The sequence below is a fragment of the Chaetodon auriga genome, chromosome 4 (assembly GCF_051107435.1).
Source record: "Chaetodon auriga isolate fChaAug3 chromosome 4, fChaAug3.hap1, whole genome shotgun sequence".
In the NCBI taxonomy this organism is placed as follows: Eukaryota; Metazoa; Chordata; class Actinopteri; order Chaetodontiformes; family Chaetodontidae; genus Chaetodon; species Chaetodon auriga.
This window is the reverse complement of record NC_135077.1, coordinates 20,418,655-20,443,994: the sequence shown is the minus strand read 5'-3', so window position 1 is coordinate 20,443,994 and position 25,340 is coordinate 20,418,655. Positions and strand designations below refer to the sequence as shown.

Here is a 25,340-nt window from a genome sequence, read left to right as displayed (position 1 = left end):
CAGCTGAGGAAGACTAAGTGGGGGAAGACCATGACGGGCAATAATTACAATGAGAAACGTCTTTACTTTCACATACTGAACTGCCCCAGAATAAACAAGGAACAGTTACGAATGGGTGAGATGATACATTGTGCAAAGCAGAGATAAAACACACAACACCTGCTGGGAAGAACATTCAGACTCAACTCCGCTCAATGTGGGTTCTCCCAACACACCACCTGATGAACTTCAGGTATTCACTATTTGTGAGTTGAGACTCTCTTTTGTAAAAAATTATCTTACTACTAATACGTCTGTAATGACATTTGTCACCACAAGAGGGAGGAGTAAGTGGAAGAATATATTATGTTGCCTCCGTCCTTGCTCCACAAGTTTCTCTTCTTGACAGAAAGTTGTGTTCTATTTTAAGCTTTTCTACAAAGGCAGCTGTGCATCAATTTAACATCGAAGCTATAAAGGTAACACTTCTCCTTCAATTCTTAGATAAACTTTATTTTTACTCATCCGTTACTATGAAATGCATCTCCTGTCTCTTCAGAAGACCTTCTCGGGCTCTGCTCTGTCTGACACACTGGAAGTGATGATGGTGGACACAAACTGCTGTTATGTTATATAAACTTGTAACCTCTATTTTAACAGATAACACAGTATTTTGAACAGCACATGTGCTGCGTGTCTGGTGTTGTTAGATTTAGAGAAGCAACGCTCCCAAGGGTAGTGACATATGGAGTATAGTGGAGTACAGGAGTACAGGCATGTGCAACAAAGAAGGCTCTGCTGACAACAAGCCAAAGATATCTGTGGGCTCAGTGATGGAGCAGAAGGCGTATTTGTCCACCAGTGAGGACATATGACGATGATCTTTAATGTGTCTCTTATCTTATAGCTTTTAAATGTTAAAATCGCTGCACAAAGCATCGTCAAGACCCTTAATGGCTCCGAAGACATCTGCAGAAAACTGTCTGCTCCGTGTTCAGGTCTGGTGAGCTTTTGACAATTTGAACAGATTGTGAACAGAAAAGAAGAGTAAAGGTGAAAATAGGGATTGCGGCTGGAAGAAAACATGCCAAGAACTCCGGTGATGTCTCTTAACATCCATCAAAAGAAAGTAGAAAACCACATGAAAGCCGGGCCAAAGCTTTTTAGGGCCAGTTGTCTGGTTGATGAAAGTATCACTGCACATAAAGGTCAAAATGATGTGGAGGAAAGCAGCTTTGTAAATGTGTGTGTGTCCTGTTAAACACTATCTGTAGATTGACATATTTTCAGATCATAAATTCTGAAAACAACAACTCCAAAAGAAAAAAGCCAAACTCTCTGCGGCGGCACAAACCTTTGCGGAGGCGTGAACAGTCCACAGTGCCGATCGTGTTGCTGCGTAAAGCTTTATTCCCGGCACTAGTAGGCACACAGTAGTTTCCGTCTGTCTCTGACGCCGAGCGGGGCACATAATAGGTGTCCGTAGGTGAGCGCTCAGCGGGGGGTGGGGGGGGTCCTGAGCTGGAACCGAGCAAAGGCTTGGGCGGTCGGGGAGGGGGCACTACATCTCCCCCGCCCTCTGAGCCTCCTACCCCTGTCGACGACGACAACGTGCGGGGAACCTGGTAGGTACAGTTTGCGCCAGGTGTAGGTGGGATATCATAACTGATGGAAAGGTTGCGCATCTGCGTCTCCATTGAGGGCTTCCGCGACGGCGTGTTGAAGACGTACAGCTCAGAGCCGTCCCCGCTGTCCGGGTGGGCCGAAGGGGAGGAGGCTGACTTAGGGAGCAGCACAGTGTCCTGGGAGTAGCTGCGGGGGAGGTGGTAAAGGCCGCTGTCAGTTGAGAGCGAGGCACCGCGTGATGGAGGCGAGTCATAGATGGATGAGGCGGAGGCAGGGGCCGGGTGCTGTGGGAAGAAGCCGTTGTGTGAGGTGTGTTTAGCTGAGGAGGTGGAGGATGTGGGCGTGCGGTGAGAGGGGAGGTTGTCATTCAGGTCCGTCTCTGAAGAGGTAGACTTGGAACACTCAGCATGGGCTCTGAGAAGACAATACACACACACACACACACACACACACACACACACACCAGAGGATGAAATACCTACAACTGATTTAGAGAAGCTAAGAAATTCACAGCACTCTCTGCAGCCATAGTTAGTAACCTAACACTACAAACACCCTCTCTTATCACTCCTCTTCGGCACCTCTTACCATGGAAGCATCTCTTTTTTACCCCACTTATACTTGGTTTTAAAGTGGGATCGGTATGCAGAAACATTAGCTGCATAATAAACGATCTGATCCCGCCTTCCCGTCAACGGCTGGTATTCTTCGTGCAGTTTCGTTATCCTCATTGAGATTGATCTCTGTCCTCCTGAGCAAAAACCTGCCTGTGAGGAATCTGAAGTGGCGGAACATCTGCCCCAGACTCCATTATGAACTTCTGGGGGAAGTTTTGGGGAAACTTTTCAACTCTGTGAAGAACTGCCAACAAATTCTTTGCTATTTGTCCCCTCTTGTGAATTCTGGCTCTAGGCTGCTCTGTGAATAGATAAATTATTGTGAACAGAAGATCAGCTGCACAGATGAGTGCAGTACAGTTATTTGTTCCTGTGTATCATTAATTTTCCACAAATATTGCTGTGATTTTTCACAGTTCAGTTCACATTTTTGGTGCTTTCATGACACAGAAAAGACACATAATCAGTCATTAGACGCGTCTATTTCAGCCTTCCTGCTTGCTCACTCTTTAAATTTGAGCCACGGATGCTAGCATGTTGGACGGACTGCGTTCACATATACCTCCAAACACAGCGCAAGCCAGACTACCTCCAGCTGTGGTCAGGCAGATCGGACCACGCTCCAATCAGGACGCATTCACGGCTTGATTTAACGTACGTTATTCCTTATCTGGATAACTTGTCTGGATATAGATTGCACGTTAATACCAAGTGTAAATGAGGTCTTTGGGTCAACTGAAGGACTGAAGTGCTTAGTAGATGTTGGGTCATTTCTAAATATTCAGGCAATGATAAAATTAGTAGTGTTAGATAAAATCTAACTCTGTTCTGATCTACAACACCTCAAATCCAGCCATGATAATCATCAACACAAGCCATGTAAATCTTTTTTGTTTTTTGCTTTTTTTTTTTTTGTAAATACATGTGTAGCACTCCACACAAGCAGGCCGTTCCAGCAGGATGGCTGGCCACTCACAGACTAGTCTGGGGAGGAAGAGTCTTGCTCTCACACTCCTCCAAGAGCAAATACTCCCGGTCCCCCTCCAATGGAGAGTGAAGCTGCACTGAGCTACACACCACACAGCAGAGGAAAAAGAGGAGAGTGGCAGTACAGATGAAATGTATAAAAAATAAAACAAAATAAATGGTCTGGAAAAATGTGCAGAGGGAAGCTTGTGTCACAGTGAAGATGGAGCCTCACACACACACAAAATCAAACTCACCTGTTGGGTTCAGGCTTTTTGCTCTCACAGTTGACCAGCCACAGGTAATCCTGGGGCTCCTCTGAACTGGACTGCGAGTCCAGGTGTCGCACACTGACCGGCTGGTATGGAGGGGGCACATTGGACAGCACCACTGCGGGACCGACAATATTACCCAGTGCTGGGTGTGGTGGGGTGTCCACCACCAGGCCTCCGATGGCTGACTGGTGAGCAGCTTTTGCTGCCTCTGGAGGAGAGAAAAGACACTGAGGTGAACTCCTCTCAAGACAGCTGAGGTGTGTTATCTCCTTTAGTATATCACAGCGTGTGTGTGTGCACCTCAGAGCGCTAAAAGGTCAAATATGATACAGGGTTTTCCACAGCTGATGATAGAGGAGGTGGGTGACTGCTGCTGAGTTAATGAACACCTCCACCAACAATAGAAGAAATTAATAGACTTTTAGTAAATAAAACCTTAAACCTTTCACACAACAGAAGCCATAAAATGAATGAGTTAGTGTTTTGAAATCTGGTGACTAAACCGCTAAAAAAGGCGAGATGCCTTAAAGATCTGTCAGACTTCGCTCAGCAGATTTCTGTGAACGACTGATCAGGTTTACACACTGTGCAGTGGCTTTATGGTAATTAATGAGAGCAACACAGAGCCCACAGGAGATTATCGCCAGCGGACGTTCACCGTAAGTAAAGCATCAGGCTTCACTGCCTTTATTCACTTCAGCTGGACTCTTTCCTCTGGATGTATTTCCTTAAATCCACTGGATGTATTGGACTCATTGTACTGGGCCTATTTCTGTTTACGACTTCTTACACTGAATCTACTACATTTTTATTGCCTCTATTATAAGCACAATGTTATATTTCGACTACTTTGGTTGCAGCTTTTTGTTAACCTATGGCTCCTCCTGAAGCCAGAGTCATCCGAGGAAGTCATGAACTGTAGCTGTACTGTGGACCCATGAAGCCCACTGAGACGGTGCAGATGAAGTTGCGGTCTGATGATACAGTATTAGGTAGAAAGTAAACAGTCAGCCGTATTTGCCAACGTCAACCCCGGCAGGGTAAACATAGGCCAAGCTGTTTCCTAGCAACACATTTCCAGTCTATAGTCACCAGCAGCATTTTGAATGACACATCAACTTTACATCTCTATAATGTCAGGACCTGAGCGGCTGATGTGTGTCGGCTCACTCTGGACAAGAGGAAAGGGGGACGAGAATCGGGATAACTTGCAGCATCCGTCCAGATGACGTGGAATCCAACCCGCGCCGTGAAAGGGATTATTCAACTCAACCAGTTCTACAGAGATCCATCGAGCTGCAGAACCTCGAGCCTCTCTTCCTACCCTGCCGAGCTTAAGTGGATGATATACGTGTGATATATGAGCGACGAGACCCCCCCGAACAACAGCAGCACCTTCAGTTCATATCAAGTTAAAACACACTGCAGTCACTGCTGCAAATTTACACAAAACACATCATGGTGAATTAGTATTTTCTTGCTTCACCGTGAAACTCACTTGAGAAGTTCATTTGTTTGTAAAGAGTGTGAATACGGTGCCCTCAGAGTCCCACACACTCCATCTCAGACAGCATTTCCTCAAGGTCTCCGCGTTGTCACACTGCGTTTTCAAATATCAGAGTCCTTTTCAAATCCTTCTGCTCGAGGTGATTGTCCACTGAGAGCCAACATGGTCAAATATATCTCTATTTTCATTCCACGTCTTTCCACTTTTTTCTCCTTTTTCACAGTTCTCCTCCCACTCTCTTCTATAACTGACACGGTTTTATCTCACACAAGGTCCCTTTTTCTCTTCTTTACAAGTAAATTTCTATCTTTGCAGAGCATTGTTTGCTCTGATCTCCTCCTCTGCTATCTTCTTCTCTTTTTCCCATTTGTTTGTTGAAGCTTTACTGCTGATTCATACAGGAAAAGGGAAAATCCCATCTGCTCATACTCATCTATACCTCCTACACCGTCTCTCAGAGCCTTCGTTCCCCGGCCCTCCTAAAGTTCCCTCCGCTGGTATCTGCCCAGCCGTGAAGCACTCTAGCATGGCCACACACAACAGAAGAGTGGGAGTTGGGTCTCACACACAGAGAAGTGCAAGCGAGTGCAAAATGGAGAGTCAGGGACATTCTTTTGTAATAAGAACTGTAAGGAAGGCTATCTGCAAGGAGATTTGTCTTTAGACCCAGTTTCTCCTTGAATGGGTTTACTGTTTGTTTGCACATCGGGGTTTTAACAGCAAGTTCCAATAATTCTGTTGAAGAGGCGCCATGAATGCTGTTATCAGTGCTGCCCTGCAACACTAGCTATGTAACAGAAGAGGAGGTAAAGCTCACAATGCTGTGGAGAGCACGACCTTGGAGCAGCATAATCAGTGACTCAGTTGCCAGATTTGAAAAGTACATTGCTCTAAGAGAATCTAAGTGGCGTGATATGCCAGACAGGAAAATAGTGCAACTTTTACGCCAAGTCTCATCACACTGAAGCGTTTACACACTTAGTTGAGGATGGAGAGAGAGTACACAAGGCCGAGATCGAGGTGTAAATAGCTAAGCTTGAAATTAGGCTCAAGGACAGAGAAGGAAACAAAAATATGCAAACGAGAGAGAATGAGAACCAGATAAGAGAGAATGAACCAAAGAGGGGCAGTGAGACCGACAGGCGCACAATGCTTTGATTATCCAGCACTGGGAACAAGGGTAACGTGAGCCTCAACACAACACATGGATCAACACATGGATCATTAGACCTCGACTGAGAACTATGCTGAATAGAGGCCTTCTGGCACATACAGCAGGTTCACCCTGACAGAGAAAGAAGCAGATATCTGAGAGGCACAGCGGTGGCATCAAACGAGAGACCAATCAAATGTAGAGTAATTAGCCTGTGAGCTAATACTGTCATGTTCAATTCTGGCAATATGGTGACGAAGTATACGCTGATTTAAAGCTGCTGCACAGGAATCCAGCTTTTCCTCTACTGCATACACTGTAGGTGCACGGGAAGATCGACTCTACGAAAAGTGTCAATAATATAGATTTTTTTAATAGTTTGTGAATTAAGTTAGTATTTCTTAAGAATACACAGTGCTGGTAACTTTCAAGGTATTTCTACCTGTAAAAGCATATCAGGCAGAGACATTGTGAGAAAAACTTAATGTCTTTGTTGTGTTCAGCTGATGTTACTGATAAGTCAACATTTTTAACAACAAATTAATCAATAACAAAATGATATTACTGGTCATAATGTAGCTTTGTGTTTTCGGCAATGTAATGACAGACTGCAGCCACAGAGACCAGATTAAGGACAACCACACACATACACACACACACACACGCACGCACGCACGCACGCGCACACACACACACACACACACACACACACACACACACACACACACACAGAAATGCTGTTCATCACTGTTACACCATGTTCTGCAAAGAAATATCCTTTGATAAACCACAAAGTAATTCAAAGTAACACTGATGGCCAGCAGCACTGACGTGTATCGAGCTATCAAGCACCAAATCCTTACCGTCATCAGTGGGGTTAAAACCACAGATGTCACAGATGCAGCGAACCCACTTATTCATCTCTTCTTCGGTGTCTGCCACCAGGTAGAAGACACGGTCAATGGTCTTGATGTCGAATATGAAGCTGTGCTCCAAGTCCTTCTTGTTGAACGTCAGCCCAGCGTCCACCTGAAGGGGCAACAAACGTGCCTCACTTTAATATGGCGATTCATTATTTAGGTCATTTTTCAAGCAAAACTGCAAAACATTCCCCAGTTTCAGCCTCTAAATTGTGAAAATTTATTCCATTTCTTTGCATTATATGATTTGAACACCAGCTACAACCGCTGGTTTAGAAAATTGTGACAAGCATTTTCTAACACAGTATTGACCAAATGATCAATTAAAATGAAAACAATCATTAGTTGCAGCTCTAGTCGGGCACCAAAGCATGTGTTAGCACCAGTTTGTGCTCTTTGTCAGGGATGATTACGCTCAAGTTACACATATAAGCCACAGCCTTCCTCCAAAATGAATGAGACAAAGCACAACCTGTTAGGTTCTTAAAAGTCTGACTGTTTTTGAGGAAAAGAGCGGCTTCAGTTTGTGTCTTATATGTTATGATATGGCGATGGAAAGGGCCCAAACATAAAAACATGATTACACGTGGGGCAAAAACAGCGATGACTTGTTGAAGATTTAATCGTACATGCAGAAACATGGAAGTGTGCAGGTTGGTGGTAATGTGGAACCATACCTGCTCACACAAGTTGAGATCGATCACGCGGATGGGCTTCTTGGCATGGTCATTCTTGTAGTACTCCAACACGTCTGGGTCGCCTGTCAGACGGCCACTGCGAAGAACAAACCACCGCTTCTTCCATGCCTGCAGGGTGAGCACAGAAATGAGGCCAAAGGTTATATGTGTGTTCTAACAATGACTGCTCCATTCCCGACCGGCCACAGGCCGGCCAAATGCTTTATTTTTCCAGTTTAGCCAGTGTGTCCTAGCATAGCTTGTGTCTCTGCATGCACTCTCCACCAGCTGCACTGCCCTTGCTGAAGAATCCTCAGAGCCAGAGGGAAGAGGCCCGCAACCAGAAATATGTGTCTGGGATAACCAGAACAAAAGCCACATAGTTTGGTCTAGCACCCTGATTGGGGCGAATAACCAAATCTATAAAGAGAAACAGGCAATTATGTCTTTTCTTTCAAATGGGACGTGTTGTCTGTGAGAAAAAGGCAGAACAAAGAGTTCAAATTCAAGCGAAGCAGACAGCGAAAAAGAGATGTGAGTGGATGAGATTTATGACTTCACTCGGCGTACATAAATAAAGGACAGTTTAGCAATAAAGTACTTATCCTACAGCACATCATGTCCATGAATGAGATAATGAGACAATGACAGACCGCTTGCCTAGAATCCTATATGGGATAACTTAATCCATCAGTTAATAGATTGTTGAGGCCGTGCTGAAGAAACATGATAAAAATCCCCCTGTGTCAGAGTACAGAGCCGATTTATTAACAGAAAAAAACAAGCATACAGCTCCAGAGCTTGTTTACATCTCATTCAGAGCAGTCTCATCATGAGTTGTTGTTTAAAAGATAAAGATCAGCGAGTGTGAAAAGCTTCTTCTGGCCTTAAAAATAAATATGAAGCCAGAGGCATAACAGCTTTGCCACTAGACTGACACTGTACTGTTTCTGGACTGTGTTTTCCACTTCACGGTGTGTATAGTTTTTATTTATAGGACGTATCCAGCAGAGATTGATTTAAATGCAGACTCAAGAAGGTCGTGAACTCTTGATTTTGCTGAGTCATGGAAGTCAGGCTGAACGTTTTTGTTTTGGAGCTCAGAATAAGCTCTTCACAAAATACTCGCAAGACTTGTCTGAGCAATTGCTGGATTTTATCATCAGGAGTTTATCCAAAAATGACTTACTTCCTTTTATTGCTTAAAGCTGGGGCAAGTATGTACGAACACTTCGTACGAGTTTCACTAACCCAACAGTTTAGTGCTTAAAAAAGAAAAAAAAAAAAAAAATCAGATGATCAACTGAACAGCAGAAAGTTTGCCAGTGCTGTTTGAAATGTGAGTTGATAGACTCGAGCCGGTAGGCAAACAAGCAGCACTGAGATCAGACGGATCAGGAAGCATCGTGTGAGGAATGCAAGCTGAAGCTTTGCTGTTGTTGTTTTGGGGTAAGATTCGGACCGTATTAATAATGCTGTGGGATCGGGGGTTTTTTCATCCCTTAGCTGTTTTCCCAGCTACAGGGTGTCCTTTGTTAGTGGGCCAGGCTCCGGACTGAGACAGCATGAAGAGCATCAGACCTTTCCCTCCGCAAACAGAATGAAGAAACGAGCGGACCTGCGAAGCCCCTGGCTTTTAAAGGGCGAGCACATGAATATACAGGGATCGCACGGACAAAAACACCAAAACGTTAAGCAGCACACGCTGTTACGTGCAAAAAGAAAACACTACTCACATCCCACACTGACATACTGCACTCACACACGCAGCACATGCTTCACACACTGCAGTTCAAAAGGACTGTGTTATATAATCACAAACACACCCACAGAGTCCAAATAAGGCTTAACCCTATTAAACCTACATCCTTTGAGCCAGGCTCACTTAAACACCAAATCTAAGCAGAAAAGCTAAAGCAAGTGTGCAAAAACAACCCCGATGTGTCTGTGTTGTGTTGGTTGGACAAAGATGGTGGGTGTGGAGAGGGAACCTCTCTCTGGCACATGACAAAGCAATCTTGGGTCAAGTTACCCTGTGGGGAACAGAAGGACCGAGAGCTTGGGTTACAGCGAGGCCAGGCCCGCCCAGGGTGAGACTGTTGACAACTGGGGAAGTTGTACATGCTGAAGACAGACACAAGCGAGGCCTGTTTAACTAAACTGCTTAACGCTCATGGAGTAGGAGATCCTTTTAAAATTCATGAGAAAACAGCAGGTCAACTACAGCTAAGAGATAGAAAGAAGCATGGAAAAAAACCTTGACAGGTGTTGAATCAAAGACTTGATCTGAATCTCAGCTCTTCATGGGACTTTGTGGAGTGAATATCAGAGCAACACAAGCATCACACAGGTGGCTGCGATCAGCACGTTCTGCACAATTTAAAATCAACAATGCTGATATCATAGAGATGCACCTTCATGAAAAAGGCTGCCATAGAAACAATATTTCACAAAAATGCAATCATGTATATGAATCCTATTTTATCCAAAGAAGAAGCAACTATCATAGAAGGTACTATAAAAGATAAATATGGCAGAAAATACAACAAATGATGTAATGAGTCTAAATCAGTGCATCAAAGAAATAATCAATAATCAAATCAGAAAAGGAGACGCATCAATATCTGTTCCCACCTCACATCTCAAACTATTTGGGAAAAAGTTGCAATACAAAAATAATTTCAATGATAGAAATGTTTACGGTCAGACACTTCCATCCCACACTGATGTGTTAACGGGGTTAAAAGCAGCGGTTTGTGATTCAGAGCCCTGAAGCGAATCTGCATCCAGTTTCTGCTCCGCCACATTAGCATGGTTCCAAACAGTAGTAGCTCTAGGATGACAAGCTGCGTGGTAGCTTGAGCATCTCTCCTCCATCTGTGGACTTTCACACAGCTTTCTTCATGCACAATTACACACGCTCGCACTGCTTCATACCACTGATTTGTACCACACGTTCAGCACCAGGCGTGCATGAGAACAATGATACCAACACAAAAGCAGCACAGCACAGGTCTCAATGTCCCCGATGGACAGAAAACACAGCTACCTGCACAGAGAGCCAGTCCCACCTGATGCAAGTGGTGTGTTTCACTGACATGCATTCAGTGCTCACAATGTTTGTATGCACACATCAGGAAAGTGGGAGAAATCAGGTTAAGGCAGGAAGTCAGAGAGCACATTTACATGCATTGCAATAACCCAGTTACTGTAAAATCCACATTTACGTGCAGCTGGTCAGTAATCAGATTTCTCCTCTACCACCCACCATATTTTTGAACCAATGTGGGCAGATTAAAGTGTATTAGCGCTGCAGCCTGAAGTGTTCTTTTTCTTTTTTGTGAGAGCATTTGGACTGACAGCACAATGGGAGAACAGGCGCAGAGAGACAACATGGACTTTCTTCCTGATGTGCAAACTAAAATTCTACAGTTCAGCTGTGGAAACTGACTTACAGTCCGTTTTTAGCATTGCTTTCATTTGTAGTTGGACTTTACTTCTATTGGATGGGAGGATGTACTGTTAGCTATCAGTCATGCCTTTAATTCCTCACTGTGAGAAATCTGTCATGCATGTGGGCTCTTGTTCCAGACTGCTGGAAACCTGTTTAGAGGGCCAAAAAAAATTAATGAATTAACTGACTGATTTAAAAAATTAACGGTTTGTCCAGCAGAAAATGAAACACGTTAACGTGGTTTCTCCTGACTAAATGAAATAAACTAGGTTACTGGTTTAAATGGCCTCACAGGACCCAGCATTGCTGAGAATGAATGGGCTGAAAGAAACACATCAGCTGCATCAAAACTGTTGGATTTATCCACAAACAAAAACAGCAGGGTGTCAGCAGGATCATTTGATGAATCACATAAAAATTGTGCACATCACTTTCAGTGTGTGTAAACACACTGAATATCAACATGACAGAACCCAAACCATGCCACAGAACTTTGAACCCAATGCCAAAAACACACTGGAACGCCATGACCACATGACTTTTGCCAAATACTGAGCATTTGTCCATCATTACATACCTCCTGTCAGGCCTCACAAAGAACATGATGAGGCATCATCTGGTCCTGCTTTTTGTTTTGCATATTCCATCGTATCCAGTGTTGAATGAGTGGCTAAATCCCAACTGACTGCAGTACTTAACGGCTGCAGGACACATACACATCCATTCTTGTCTTCCTTAATACAGCAACACAGGATTCTGAACCATTCAGCTCACTCCACAATCACAGAGCCCACATCAGCTCGTAGGAGTCTAGTGTTCACTGCCCCAGGGTTGGGAATGGGACAGCATGGGACGATACTGGACTGGGATGGGGAGCATGGCAGCTGTCCCTGCCAGCCCCCTCTCTATCCCCCTCCCCCTTTTTTCCAAGCGTCCCAGTGTCTTCTGATAGGGTGAGACAGAGGAAGACACCCTCTGTTCGCCCACCCAGGTCCTGCAGCCTATGGGGGCCAGACAGAGAGGGCATTGAGGGTCTGACTAAGACGATGACAGGGGAAGGGAGGGAGGGTGGGAGGGCTGGAGGAGGAGATGCCAACAGAGTGGAGTCACGCTGCCGTCAGAGGCCTCCTGACCACCATCACTGGAGCATGGCAAAGGTGGTGGAGAGAAGGAGGAAAAGTGTGCAATGAGGGAGAGAATATGCAAAAAAAAGAAGTGTGATGTGGGTAGAAAGGAGAAGATAGGGAAGAGAGCTTTGCTGCATCATCCAGCACCAACCTCTGCATCTAAAGGAGGTGGACACAACATTATGAGCCACAGTACAATCTAATGCAAATAATCCAGCAGAGATGTCTTTGTGGACAGTCTTGTTATCGCTTAAGCTTAAGCTTACATACTGTATGTCAGTCAGCCACTATTAACACATAACTACACACTGCAGAGTCTGAGCTAATTTCTGTCAAAATGATGGTCAGAATCGCAGTTTGGCCCATTGCAGCTCTTGCAAGAGATGATCATAAATAAAAAAAAAAAAACAATGAAAACAGTCCAGAGGGCCCAGAGGACAGGAACACGGGGGAGTTAAACAGGGACACACCAACTGTCTCAGACGACAGGTTTATTCCAAAATGACTGCAGATTTATGGAAATGAGGAAAAAACGTGTAAGGCCAAATCAGCTGTTCCATCACTTATTCCGACATGGTATGAATACAGAAAATAAGCACCTTCAAAATGTCTCGTGAAGGAATGAGAAAGGATGACATCTCCTGTCTAACTCTCAGGAGAGAAGTATAGTGAATATGTAAGTGAGAATAAGTGTCAGAGTATTCCTTTAAGACACTGATTGGCATCAATAGAGGCATTAGCCCGAAAGTTATCCCTGTTGTCATTTATAAAGAATAAAATGAGCTGCTGCATTCACATATCAGACCTGGTACCAAGGGATGCCAAAATCCATACTATTAGCAGAGAAATGAATGAGACAATATGGCACCACTGTGTGTTGATTAAAAACATGGCAAGACTCCCAAATGCAGTAAGATAGAGAACAAACAGGCAGTGGAAATGAGCTCTACGTTTAAGCCTGCAACAGCTAAAAATAAGCGTGTGGCCAAATCAGTCTCCTGTTACAAGAGTTTGATCTGATTTATTAGTCTAAAAATGTGAATCTAGTTGCTGGTGAACCATCCTGCCAACACCACTCAAGCTCCAACTCCAGTTTTATTGCACTTAAAAGGCTAATTGTGCTTCATGGTTTAGATAGCTTAATGCAGCCTAAAAAGCCTTTGAGTGCACTAATTGCTAATGCGAATGCGCTGTCATCACAGACTATTAAACTGCATACTTTAACTCATCCTCCATATCTCTAATGGTAACTTGTACTGAGCCGGGCCTGTGGGTCTCTATTTTTTTGCAGTAGCAGCAGTTGGGACATTACACATGGCTGTCTCTTCAGGGCATGGACAGGTGTGCTGTTTCTTTTGACTGCTGGTGTATTTTGTGTTTCATCATGCTCATGTATGCCAGTTGGTGTAATACAGGCACAACATGTGCCGGCTTTGCACATTAAAAGCAATGGACCAAAGACAATTGGAAGGCGGTTAAACGGATGCTAAATAGATTGCCAACACTTTATCTTGAGGGTTGTACTCTCAGAATGACTCTGACTCTCACTGCAAAACAGCAAAGGTTTCATTTTTCACATAACCAACTTAACACTCAACCCTAGATAACCTATGACTTCACAGGCTGCACATTATGTGGCACATGTACTACATGTACACATTATCCAAACATTTGCACAGACAACATTCAAGCACACTTCTAATCAGGAAAACTCCTGTTTTTGACCATAAGAGGACACTGAGGAACACTCAACCCATTAACACTCAACCTATAAGCACTTAACAGCAGTGAAGTTGTGCAGCTTTAGTCCTCGAAAGTATACAGACAACCAGACAAGCATGGCTAAGTGAAGTACACACAGACACTTAGGGTGCCATGCTTCTTTTAAAGGGCCAGTATCTGCTGTGTGTGGGTGCGTGTGCATGTGTATGTTCACATTTGATACACGACCAGCTATTTCCAATATTTGACACATAGCAACAGACCTGCCAATACTGCTGTGCAGTTAAATGACTAAAGATTTTATATACTGTGATACAGAGCTAAAACTCTGACATACTCTGAGGATGTCACAGCCAATTAAAGAAAGAAGACAAAAAAATACTGAAGGAGACATTAGAGGGCAGTCTGTGAGAGCTGGTGCAATGTTGTCAAGAAGAAGAAAATCTCATGAGCAAGAGGAAAGTCTCATCATTGTGCATTTGTTTGACACCTTGGTGGATATAACTACAGAAGTGATCGGACTGATAATATGTTCCACCTTTTTGCTGGTGCATTTTTCATCTTCTGCATCAAGTAGATCCATGTTTTGATAGCGGTAGCTGAGCTCCACTCCAGTTTACCGAATCAGCATTAGCATTAGCTTAGCTCAGTATTTGGAAAGCGTGAGAGTGGCTGGGCCATCTGTCCCGTCTGAGTGGGCTGCGGGTAAATGACCTGCACCCCAGCTGCACTGACTCATCCTGACTAGGGACAGCTTCTCTGTTTGTTCCTCAGAAAAACACAGTGCAAGAGACAGAGGGTGGGTGAGGGACAGGGCAAACCATGAGCACAGGGTGAAGATGAGGGAGAGGAGGTCAAGATTTTGGTGATAATAGTACAGATTAGTACTTGCTATTGTTTAATCTTCCAGAAATCACCACCAGACTGCATTTTATGGGCACAGAGGAAACAGACCACCTTTTATAGCCAGTTGATATATAAAAAAAATCTCTCTTGCATTGGCTGCACACACACAGTCTATCTCTCTCTCTCAAGCAGGAAATGAAACATAGAAGAGTAACCAGTGTGCCAGTACTTATCTCTGTACTCATCAGGGCAGTCTCATTAGAAGAAGTGAGGATGCTCTGAGCATGAATGAGCCTCAGGTGCTGAAATCTTACTCACCATTCATGTGGAAATACATACATGAGATTCATTACATCTTGATTTTGTCTGACTTGTTGCAATAGCTTCAGTCCCAAAGGCTAAAATGGCTTCAGCTGTAAACATTTTAAAATGTCATGTACCCAAAACAAATGGTTCTTTCTGAAAGGACCTGGAAATGTTTGATGCGTAAGGATGAGTCAGTGAAAGGTCACGCTGCAGTTTTTTTTGTTTGAAATCACGATTGACATGACTTTTTTTTTTTTTTGAGCAAAACACAGTTTCCACAGCAATCAAGGCCTTGAAACAAATGCACGCCATCTTTCCAAATGCTGGCAGTCATGTTTGGACATGAGGGGAACAAAAATCACAGAATGGATTTCAGACACTTCATGTGACATTATCAATTACTTGAGGAAATACCAGAATATTAAATAACAGCTTTTGCTGACGCAGAAAAGCGACAAAACTCCAAAATATTTCCGTGACACTGCAATCTGACACAAATGCAGTAAACAAATACGCAATCTTGTAGACCACAGCGCTTCCCTAAGCCTCACTATCGGGACCGTAGGACTGTGCTGAACAAAGGCTGTTCTAAGAGAGGAGTGTCAAGAGCGTCAGAGGTTTTGGCGCTCAAGGCCTTGGTGACGAGGTCTGCAGAAGGAGAAGGAGGGGAGGGACAAAAGAGCCTCTATGCTTAGGACCGCAACTTGTATAAATCAGTCTTTGTTAGCGAGACATGACTGGGATTCTTGCTAAACAGCTATTTTTACATCCCTGAGCACCAGAGAGGGCAGTTAACGTACAAGTAAGAGTGCATGGCCTCTGGCTAAGTGAGGCTGTTGAGCCAACGTCACCAGCCCTCCGCCTGCTGGAAGGAGAGTGGACTTCCATGAAGCATGTGCATGCCTGAGGTCCAGCATCCTGGACAGTGGTTAATCGTCAGCCAATTTTACCACCTGTTTCTGACCTCAAGGTAAACACTCTTACTAAAACATTCACGCATGATGGAGGCTTGTTAGATAAACTCAACGAACTGCTCCAGCTGACATGACCATCAATAGCAAGCGGGAAGGGCAATATTACTTTAGACCTCACAAACTCCAATGAAGATGAGCATCTGGCATGCAGCTGAGGGGAACATGAGTATCCTGGTAGCACTGGCTTGTAAAGATACAGTGGTCTGCTTTTTGTAAGGTAAAGAAACTGTAACTGGATCCAAGCTCTGGTGAACTAATGAGCATTCTGCCATGATCCTGCAGCAATGAGTGCTATGGCATCATTACTACTGCAACCACACATTTTTCCCCATACACCTGCATGTGTGAAAAAGTTGCACACAGAGACACACACATGCATGTGATTTGAGGGGTTTTCCAGTTATCTTGCATGGCCAACCTTCTAGCCAAAACACTAACCATCATCACTGCACCACAAAGCTCAACATGATTAAAAAAAGAAACTATTTAACAGTCCCACAAATGTTTGAAGATTATCAACGAATATTTTCAGAGCCTGAGTGAAAAACTGTGAGCCTACCTTACAAGCTGTAAATCCACAGGAGCTGTTTTCATTGTATTTCTATCACTGAAAGTGAGTAAACAAGTGTTGTCCTGCTGCTGTTGTTGTTGTTTGCGCCTTCTGACTTTATCATGTGCTGCAGTGTGTGTGTGAGGGTCTGTAGTTTGTGACCTCTCCCTCCTCTGACTTCCTGTTTTATGTAATCAGGTTGTCCCAGGCCCTCTTAACTGCCACTGGTAAATCGGAGGGGGTGGGACTAGGGGGGACTTAGAGGGTGTGTTTCTTCAAAATGAAGAAAATGGGAGCACACCCCAACAAATAACAGTTGAACAATCGCTTTTACAACAAGGTCATTCCATTTCTGTTACAATCTGGCTCTTCTTTTTATAATTTTGGTCATCATTACTGTCAACTATTGTCCAATGAATACTTATTTTTCCAGTTTTATAACAAACCACAGAGATGGTGTGACCCTGTCTGACACACGTCCAGCTTACTGAGAGGTGAAAATGAAGTTTGTCAAGTCATGTCAAATAACCCAATAATGAAAATCACAAACTTTACAACACACCGTATGGCCTCCTCTATCCTCAGAGCCCAGCCTGTTGTAAACATCAAGTGATTACCTGGACTGTCCACAATGATTCAGAACGATCTTTCAATGTGTTGTTCCCTAACCGACATCCTGTTTCAAGAGGAAACACATCACATTAAGGAAACAAAGACAGAATTTCATGGGAGCTTTAAAATCTGTCTCATCTCATCACTCGGCAGGGCTTCTCCTAATGGTTCAAGCGATGCAGGCCCAGATTACAGCAGTGAATGCTCCTTTCTTCATTTCTATTGCTAAACTAAGGTCTGTGCAGAGCTCATAACAAGACAGATTACATGTATTGTATTTCTCTTTCTAGTGTTGCATCTGAGCGCTCCATCCTCTTCCTTGGATCTGAGCCTTCTTCTGCTTCCTGTGGAGACTTTATGATTCGTTTTCCCAGCTGCACACTCAATAAAAAAAGGTCAGATATGCCACAGCATGGACAGCTTCCTCTACATGCTTGCTTCACAAAGGCTCTCCCTCGGCAGCCCACTGACCCCAGACACTCCTGCTAATGCTGCAAAGAGCTGGTCAGTGACTGGAGGTCTTTGAAGTCAAGAGGTAAGATAGCATTACAGAGTGCATCAAAATGTAAGAAGGGTCTAACCCAGATGTCCACCCATTACACTGCTGTGTGTTTGATCTTAACACGCAGCTTTGGTGTGCTTATTTTAACATTTCAGCGACTTATCAACCACATGCTGGAGACAACAATGTGCTTTTTGGTCATGTTCTGTAATGACAAAGTGCACGCTCTTCAGCACAAACACTAGCAATGGGCCACCACTAAGGAAGCTAAGTCAAGCATGAGAGCTTTACAGGCTGTGCCTTGCTGCATAAATATAGGCAATTTTAACTACTTTTTAACCCTAAACACAGTGGTCTTAAGCTCTCAACTAGACGGGCGTAGCTGGGAAGTTATATAAAATCAACAACGTAAATCAGCCATGATTTGATGATCCAATGTCCAACAAATCTGAACTTTAAATTTCATTCTCCAATAAGGGTCGAACACACTTCGGGCAGCAGCTAACTACTGTAAAAGTACACCGTCCTGTATGGTTATACAGAACTCTTGATTGATTGTCGAAATAAACCATTTAGTAGGAAATCTAAAAGTCTATTTTCTTGGCACCCATAATGGGATTGAGGCCAAAGACAGCAGAGGAAATTAACAAAGAGAAACAGAGTGAGAACAAGCTAAAGATAGGACCACCCAGGCAAATAGACTGAAGTAACAGCAACACTGGCTTAGGTGTGTGTGTGTGTGTGTGTGTGTGTGTGTGTGTGTGTGTGTGTGTGTGTGTGTGTCCTATTGAACCCTTGCATGTCCATCTCAGAAACACCCACAGCCCACAACTGTAACTCCCAACTGGTTCTGAACTTATCAATTATCATCCGTGTCCGCTGCATAGCGCTGCTCCCATGCGAGAGTCAACCTCTTCATTTCTCTCCTCTCCAAGAGAAAACAAGAACAAATCTTTGTTAAACTGAAACATCACATCCTTGCTTTGTGTGCAAGCGCCCCATCTTCCCACACAGGTCAGAGACGCAACAGTGAGAATCTCAAGTCTCAATTCTTCCAGAAGAGCCAAAGCTCAAGATGCAGAATTCCTCCGAAACTACACATCCATTTTTACTGTACTGCAAATGACAAAGCTCACACAACCACACTCAGGCCTGATATACTGTGCTCTTATTCATATATGTTCTGTTTATGTTTTGCACAATTTATCACAAGAGAGATTATCACAGGAAGAATGAATGATGAATCACCACAAACACTCATAGAACTCAGCACTGCAAACAGCAATAATTTCTAATCGAGCACAGCTGGAAGATTTCAGTCATGAAAAAATTGGACTCAAATGGTTTCATGTGTGATGCATTTACTTGTACAGCAATAATTATCAGCATTATCTTGATGTGGATAAGAGCTGGTAGGAGGTGAAACTTGTCTGGAGTGGCCTAGACACACTGGGACTCCATCAATGGAGTCCCAGTGTGTCTAGAAACCCCCCAAATCTCTCTTTTTTTGTTTTTGCTTGCTCCACCTTTCAGAAAATGTGTGCTTCAACATGTCAGCTAGGTTTGCCTCCTGTCTGACGTCCTACAGGGCTTGGCACCACCTCCAACTACACGTCCAGCTGGCTGACTGTCCCGCCCACTGAATACTGAGTGACTTTACTTCGCAGTCGCCATTTGTTATTTCCTTGCTAACACCGGCTCGGGTAACAGGAAGATGTCAAAGGTATGAGCAAAACACGCCAATTGTTCTGTTGTTGTCTCCAGCAACCAACACAAAAGTCATTTAGTCCAACCATCTGAGGATGTCAAGACCCAGTGGATTAATTTTTGATGGAAATGTAATGGAAATGTCTCCACAACACTAGAAAACTGTGTCTGTGTGTGTGTGTGTGTGTGTGTGTGTGTGTATTTTACTCCCAAACTGCTTTGTAAATGAGAGCCGGTAACGGTACAAGCTCAAGGATGGATCAGTACTGACTGTCCGTGACCCGACTTCAAACGTGGAAGCTGTAAGTTAAGTTTTATGCTGTTTTACTGTTTATTTCGCTGGTTAGCCTGTTGAACTTACTTGGTGTTAGCATATTACTCGGCTATTGCAGCCACTGGTGCTGTATGTACATTTACCTGATGAGCCGTGTGTGAGAAAGAATTGGTTTAACTGCAGGAATTAATTTGCTTGGTAACGTACTTTGATTAGCACCCAGCTGCTAGCTTGCGCAGACCATTAAAAGCTTTACCATTAGTGGGCTGCTGGGCGGTGCAGCTGAGGCTAATGTGGATCAGATTTCTCAAACACGTTCTGAAGTTTTTTTTGTTTAAAATGGTTGTTGTGGTGATATTTACCTCAGATATATTGCTAAACTTTGCTGGCTGTAAAAATACAAACACAGCTGATTGGAGAAATGGCAGGCGGTGCTGGTTAAGAGCTGTGGGATCTGACCAATCAGAGCAGAGCGTGATTTTTGGAAGGGGGCTTTAAAGAGACAGGATCTAGAACAGGGCTTTTCAGTCAAAGGGAGAATAGAGGTGTTGCTGCAATGTGCTGTATGAGAAGGCAATGTGATTTTTGAACATTTAAAGCATGTAAACCTATTCCAGTAACCAACCCAAATAAAAGTATGAACCTGAAAATATGCACAATATGGTACCTTTAAGTACTTAAAATCTCATACTGCAAAAGGTTGTTGAAACAAAACAAACTTGTCATTTAGATATGACAGTCGCGAACCACAAACAAAAACATTCCTCGAGATTCGATTACATGAAACAATTCTATACGGTAATACTGCGTTATTCCACAACCAGACAGAAAGTTAATGGGGTCTGGCACAGACACTGATGCAGCAAAGCGAGCCAGCACCAGACTCAGTACAGGCTACAAGACAAAAACACAACAAAAAAAGTGCAGATCAATACAAAAAACACAGCAGTTGTTTTATGCAGCTGGGCTTATACTATGGAAGTAACACTTGTGTGCATTCCTACTTTGCCAGAAATAAACTGGCGAATGGACATCTGCTGTGTACTGTAAAGACAGTGTGTGTGAGCGTGTGCCTGTTTTTTGTGTTAAAAATAGCCCAGAATATGCAGAGTTCTGTTAACACTCTGATATTACAGAATGCCTCAAAGCCAGAAAGTGAAAACAACTTTCTAAACACCATCTTTCAGCAGCAATGTCGACATGTGAGGTACATCCTATATGCATGCTCACCAACAGCGTATTGATCCGTAAGGAGCACCTCTGATCAAAACAAGCCAGTTTTCCCTTCAACATCGACACAATCGCTCACTCTCCCCCTCAATTTACCATCCCACAGTCGCTCCTCTTTCATGTGCAGCTGTGAAATTCTCACCCAGCCAGGCGCCATCTGACCCCAGCCCTAACAATATACGGTAACTGTCCAAAGAACACAGACGTTGGTAGTCATACTGCTATCTTTGCAAACAGTGTGCACAAAAACCAACATTCTCATGAAAGACTGTCTGAACAGCAAACAGGTGTTCTTAATTTCTGGGCTTTCACAGGTGACCTAATAACAAGACAATGTCATGACTTTTCAGACTATTTTACATCAAAAACAAAATATTCTGGCTAAGATCAGAAACCACAACCATGCTGAGATTAGGTCTAATACACAGGAGCTCATTCTGGACTCATTTAACAAGGTTTAAGCTTAAAACTGCAGCTTTCCCCACAAAACTTTGACATAAACTTATCCACAGAGGAAATAGTGACGCTTACCGAAGTTTTCAACAGTGAGCTTTATATTCTCTGAGGCTTTGTTGGAGAGGCATTCTCATCAACCATTTCTATGGCTCCTTTTACCTATTCCATACAGCCGTGGTCCTCGGCACCGCTTTTACTCCAATGTCTTTTGTTGTCCTTGCTCCACTAACTCTTTCTCGTAGGGCGGGGACAGGAACTCTCAGTCAAGTAATCGTTCCATATCATTCATTAGAGTATCCACAGACAGAGGGAGGGAAAGACAGAGAGAGAGGGAGAAGGTGGAGGAGATGATGCAGATGAGAAGTAAAAGCAGGACTGATCAGTAGTTCAGCACTGAGGCCGAGTGTGGACAGTCCTGTTGCTCTTGCAATCAATTTTCTACCAACCACATTTGATATCTGCCACCTCAGCTCGCCACACCCCCCAAAAAACCAGCTACCCCCTGGCCTCATAACAGAGCTTTCAGACAGGTTAGGTTGAGACTTAAATCGTGCTCTTGGGGTAAAGCATTAACTCACAGAGGAGCAGGTTTAAACATTAACACAACCTCGCATCATGTATGACTGAGGGAGCACAGAAGCGTCAGTTACGTGTGATGTAGGAAAGTGTTCACTCACAGTATTCTTTTTTTTTTTTTCATCAAAACTGAACCAACTACCTCTGACTGTGTTTTCCAGGAAACATGGGGCTCTGTGAAACAGAGAAAAGGAGAGAAAAAACACACACAAGGCAAAATAACATCCCTTAGTGGAAGTTTCCACTTTGTTAGCGCTTTTTATCTTCCTGGTCATCTGTTCCCAACACACACTCTGGGCAAAAAGATTTCCTGTTTTGCCTCCTTTTGTCACTGTGGTCGTGTTCGGGGGTCGGTCAGGTGCTAACTTTAGAACTTTTTCTATATTAACATTTGCTGCAACAGCTAATATCTCAAAAGTTGTCCAAAAAAACGGGGACTGGAGTCAGACCTCCAAAAGGGGTATAACTTGACAGTGATAGTCTGTCTCTCCTTTGGACACACAGAACTCATTTCAGGGATTTCCACACATGGTAGGCTGGCATGCTGTTAGCACCTACAATCACATCTGCACTGTGAACACTCAATAAGCAAAGTTGCTGGTTTGCTCATATTATACAGCATGATGAAGGAAGTGGTTATTTGATGTTAATTTCTGAATGAGAGACTGATCCTCTTTGGTCTGTAATGATACGAAGGAACCTACTGCATGTATATATACAAAAATTACTCAAGAATAACTGGTGCAATCACCTATTTTATAGTTAAAGACAAGTGTGCTGTCTGGTCTGGATCCCTCGTTGGCTTCCCACCTCCACACTGCCAGTTGTGTTCATCAGAAAGAATCGCCAAGCCAGAGATACCGCTGCAAAGGTCTACCGTGATGTTTGGCTGTTTTGGCCGTGATAGTTATTTTTTAATATATGCTACATCAGCCCAAATGTGAAAGAAACTACTCTGTGTGCTTCATGCTTGACATAATAATTTTTTGGAAAACTGCAGGCATAAATGAAAAAACTGTTGGAATCAATGTCTACTTTTGTAATATTTATACTTTTGTAAACACGGTAAGTGCAACAGAGTGGAGTTAATTATGTAGCACTCAAATGGCTGTGTGAGAGCTGTAGACAAGCTGGCAGAGAGCTCTGGACGCCCCTGAAAGAAGAGCTAAACACAATAACCAATAAAACATAACCAGCAAAAAAACCCAGCACTGAGCTTGCTGTTAACCAGTAAAACAAAGGGACACCTGACTGCAGACATAGAGCTTGGAAAGACAAAGTAATGACACTTAGAGGATGAACTTTGCTCTGTCTTTCAGGTGGCCTCAAGACCTCTTACTGAAATGCAGTATTGCAGAGTCTATTGCTGTCAGTCAATCACTGGAGGGGGGAGCACTCATGATGGCCGTTTCTTTGCACAGGCACGGCTCTCACTTATCTTTACAGGATTTAAAAGACAACAAATGAAAATAATATAATATGAAATAAAACGCAAAATGCAAACTGTCTAGACATGTTTTTCTGATGGATAGTCATTCATACACTCCACTGTAATCATTCATTTCAAGGCTGTTATTTTACGATTGCAGTTTCTTCCCTGACACTGAATCAAACCGCCACGAGCAACGCTTTTGGCATCCTGATGCCAAAACAACACCATTGTTCAGGTTGCATAAGAGGCATCAAACTTCCATCCACTTCCTGTGTTCCATACTTCTGCTGTGTTATTGTCCCATCATCAAAAACATCTCCATACTGATGTTGTAGAATAATCGTTTGATAGTTGAGTCCGTCTCTAACAGTAACAAGCTAACACGTTATCTGTCAACTGCTGACAGCAACAGTATTCAAACAATCAAAACAAAATGCTAAATGGCAAGCTCACCGGTGACCGAAATGCAATCCACAGCCCTTCACCTGGTTCTGAAGAGTCCAAGCTTTGCGCGGAAAAAAGCGAGAAACATTGCGAGAGAAGCGCGGTAAGCAAGCTGCTGACCAGCCACTGTTGTCCAGTGAGTCTGGCCACTTTCCTGCCTACCCTGCTGACTTCCCTCTCCTCCTCTTTACTCCGTAAAGTCTGCAACACCCTGCTCCAATAACCCCTGACCCACAGGAAGTAGACACAATGGACTGAAAATAACACACCACCTCCCCTGGCAACAACTGCCCACCCCAACCCCCTTGCACACTGCTTCTCCACTACAGTACACCTACAATAACGCCGGCCCAAGATAGGTGGGCAGGACCAAAAATATCAGCCGCTATTCAACAAGCTGTGCCCACATGCCAAAAAGCGCATTGTCCCTCTTTAAATCCCTGCTGTGGCTTTTGATTCGCTCCTCACATGCAGTCAGAACGAACAGGTCCATCTAGAGTATCTCAGTTTATTACTGTGGACCCTCTGTGCTGTTTTTACATTTAATGTTTGAATAAGAGCCTGCAGCGGCACAGCCTCGCAGCTCTCAGTGAAGCAGAGGGTTTCACACTACAGCAGGTTGTGGGCTGAGCGGCAGACTCATGACGGTCTCACTGCTTCCTGTAGGGGGACCACTGCATGGTGAGATGGATGACTTCTCCACAGTCAGGCCTGAAAAGCATCTGTGGGTGAGTGTGTGGGCCTGTGTTTTCATGGGTGTGTTTGGCTAATTTCTCAAATGAGACCATGTTCAAATGAATTTTCTTCGAATTCAGCAGACATCAATGAAGCAACAGAAAGTGTAGTTTCCATATTTCAGGGCTTTTTGAATGAATGAAATGCTGGATAATAGGTACCTTGTTAAACTGTGTCAGTCTCCTCTGTGTGTGCGTCTAACCCAATCCTTGTCCATGTAGTGAGCAGCAGCAGTCTAATCCAATCAGCCCAATGAAAATTATTCCAAATCACATTTAGTGGCCAGTGAGAGGTTGCTTTATACATGATCTAATTAGCCCCTCTCTCGCTAGAGTCCGTCCATGAGGAAATGGCTTGAGATGCCGTACACACAGATAAGGAAATGGACTCTGATATGCACTTCAATGTTGGCAGTGGTGGTGCATTTAAAAATCCAGCGCCTGGTTACGCAGCAGAGCAGGAGATGAGACAACATTTAAGCACAATTTAGGCTTCCAGTTATTCCAGCCAATGAAAATTTGACATAATAGAAAAGGTGCTGCGACAAATGACACTTTGACAAGCTGCCTGTCTTAGATCAGAAACACAACACTTATTCTTAGTGCTTGCATGAACCACGTTCGGTGTCCTGTTCTACGAGCTGAGCTGCTGAGCATGCTGAGGCTTGTTCACG

General features: G+C 43.7%; 1 protein-coding gene across 6 annotated transcripts in view; it reads right to left on the bottom strand.

Moving 5' to 3' along the window:
- Nucleotides 1-25,340, bottom strand: part of gab1 (GRB2-associated binding protein 1) — a 52,612-nt gene that overhangs the window by 10,892 nt on the left and 16,380 nt on the right. For 5 of the 6 annotated variants that reach the window (XR_013077073.1, XM_076728253.1, XM_076728252.1 and 2 more), the window contains exons 3-6: nt 7,721-7,849; nt 6,987-7,152; nt 3,446-3,671; nt 1,334-2,019 (exon numbers count right to left, since the gene is read on the bottom strand). Coding sequence is in view for 5 of the 6 variants with exons in the window: in XM_076728253.1 (XP_076584368.1) it covers nt 1,334-2,019; nt 3,446-3,671; nt 6,987-7,152; nt 7,721-7,849 (1,207 nt within the window). In the remaining variant the exon portion in view is untranslated. Of the gene's footprint in view, nt 1-1,333; nt 2,020-3,445; nt 3,672-6,986; nt 7,153-7,720; nt 7,850-11,751; nt 12,035-25,340 lie in introns of those variants that run through there. The other variant, XM_076728256.1, reaches the window with a different exon arrangement.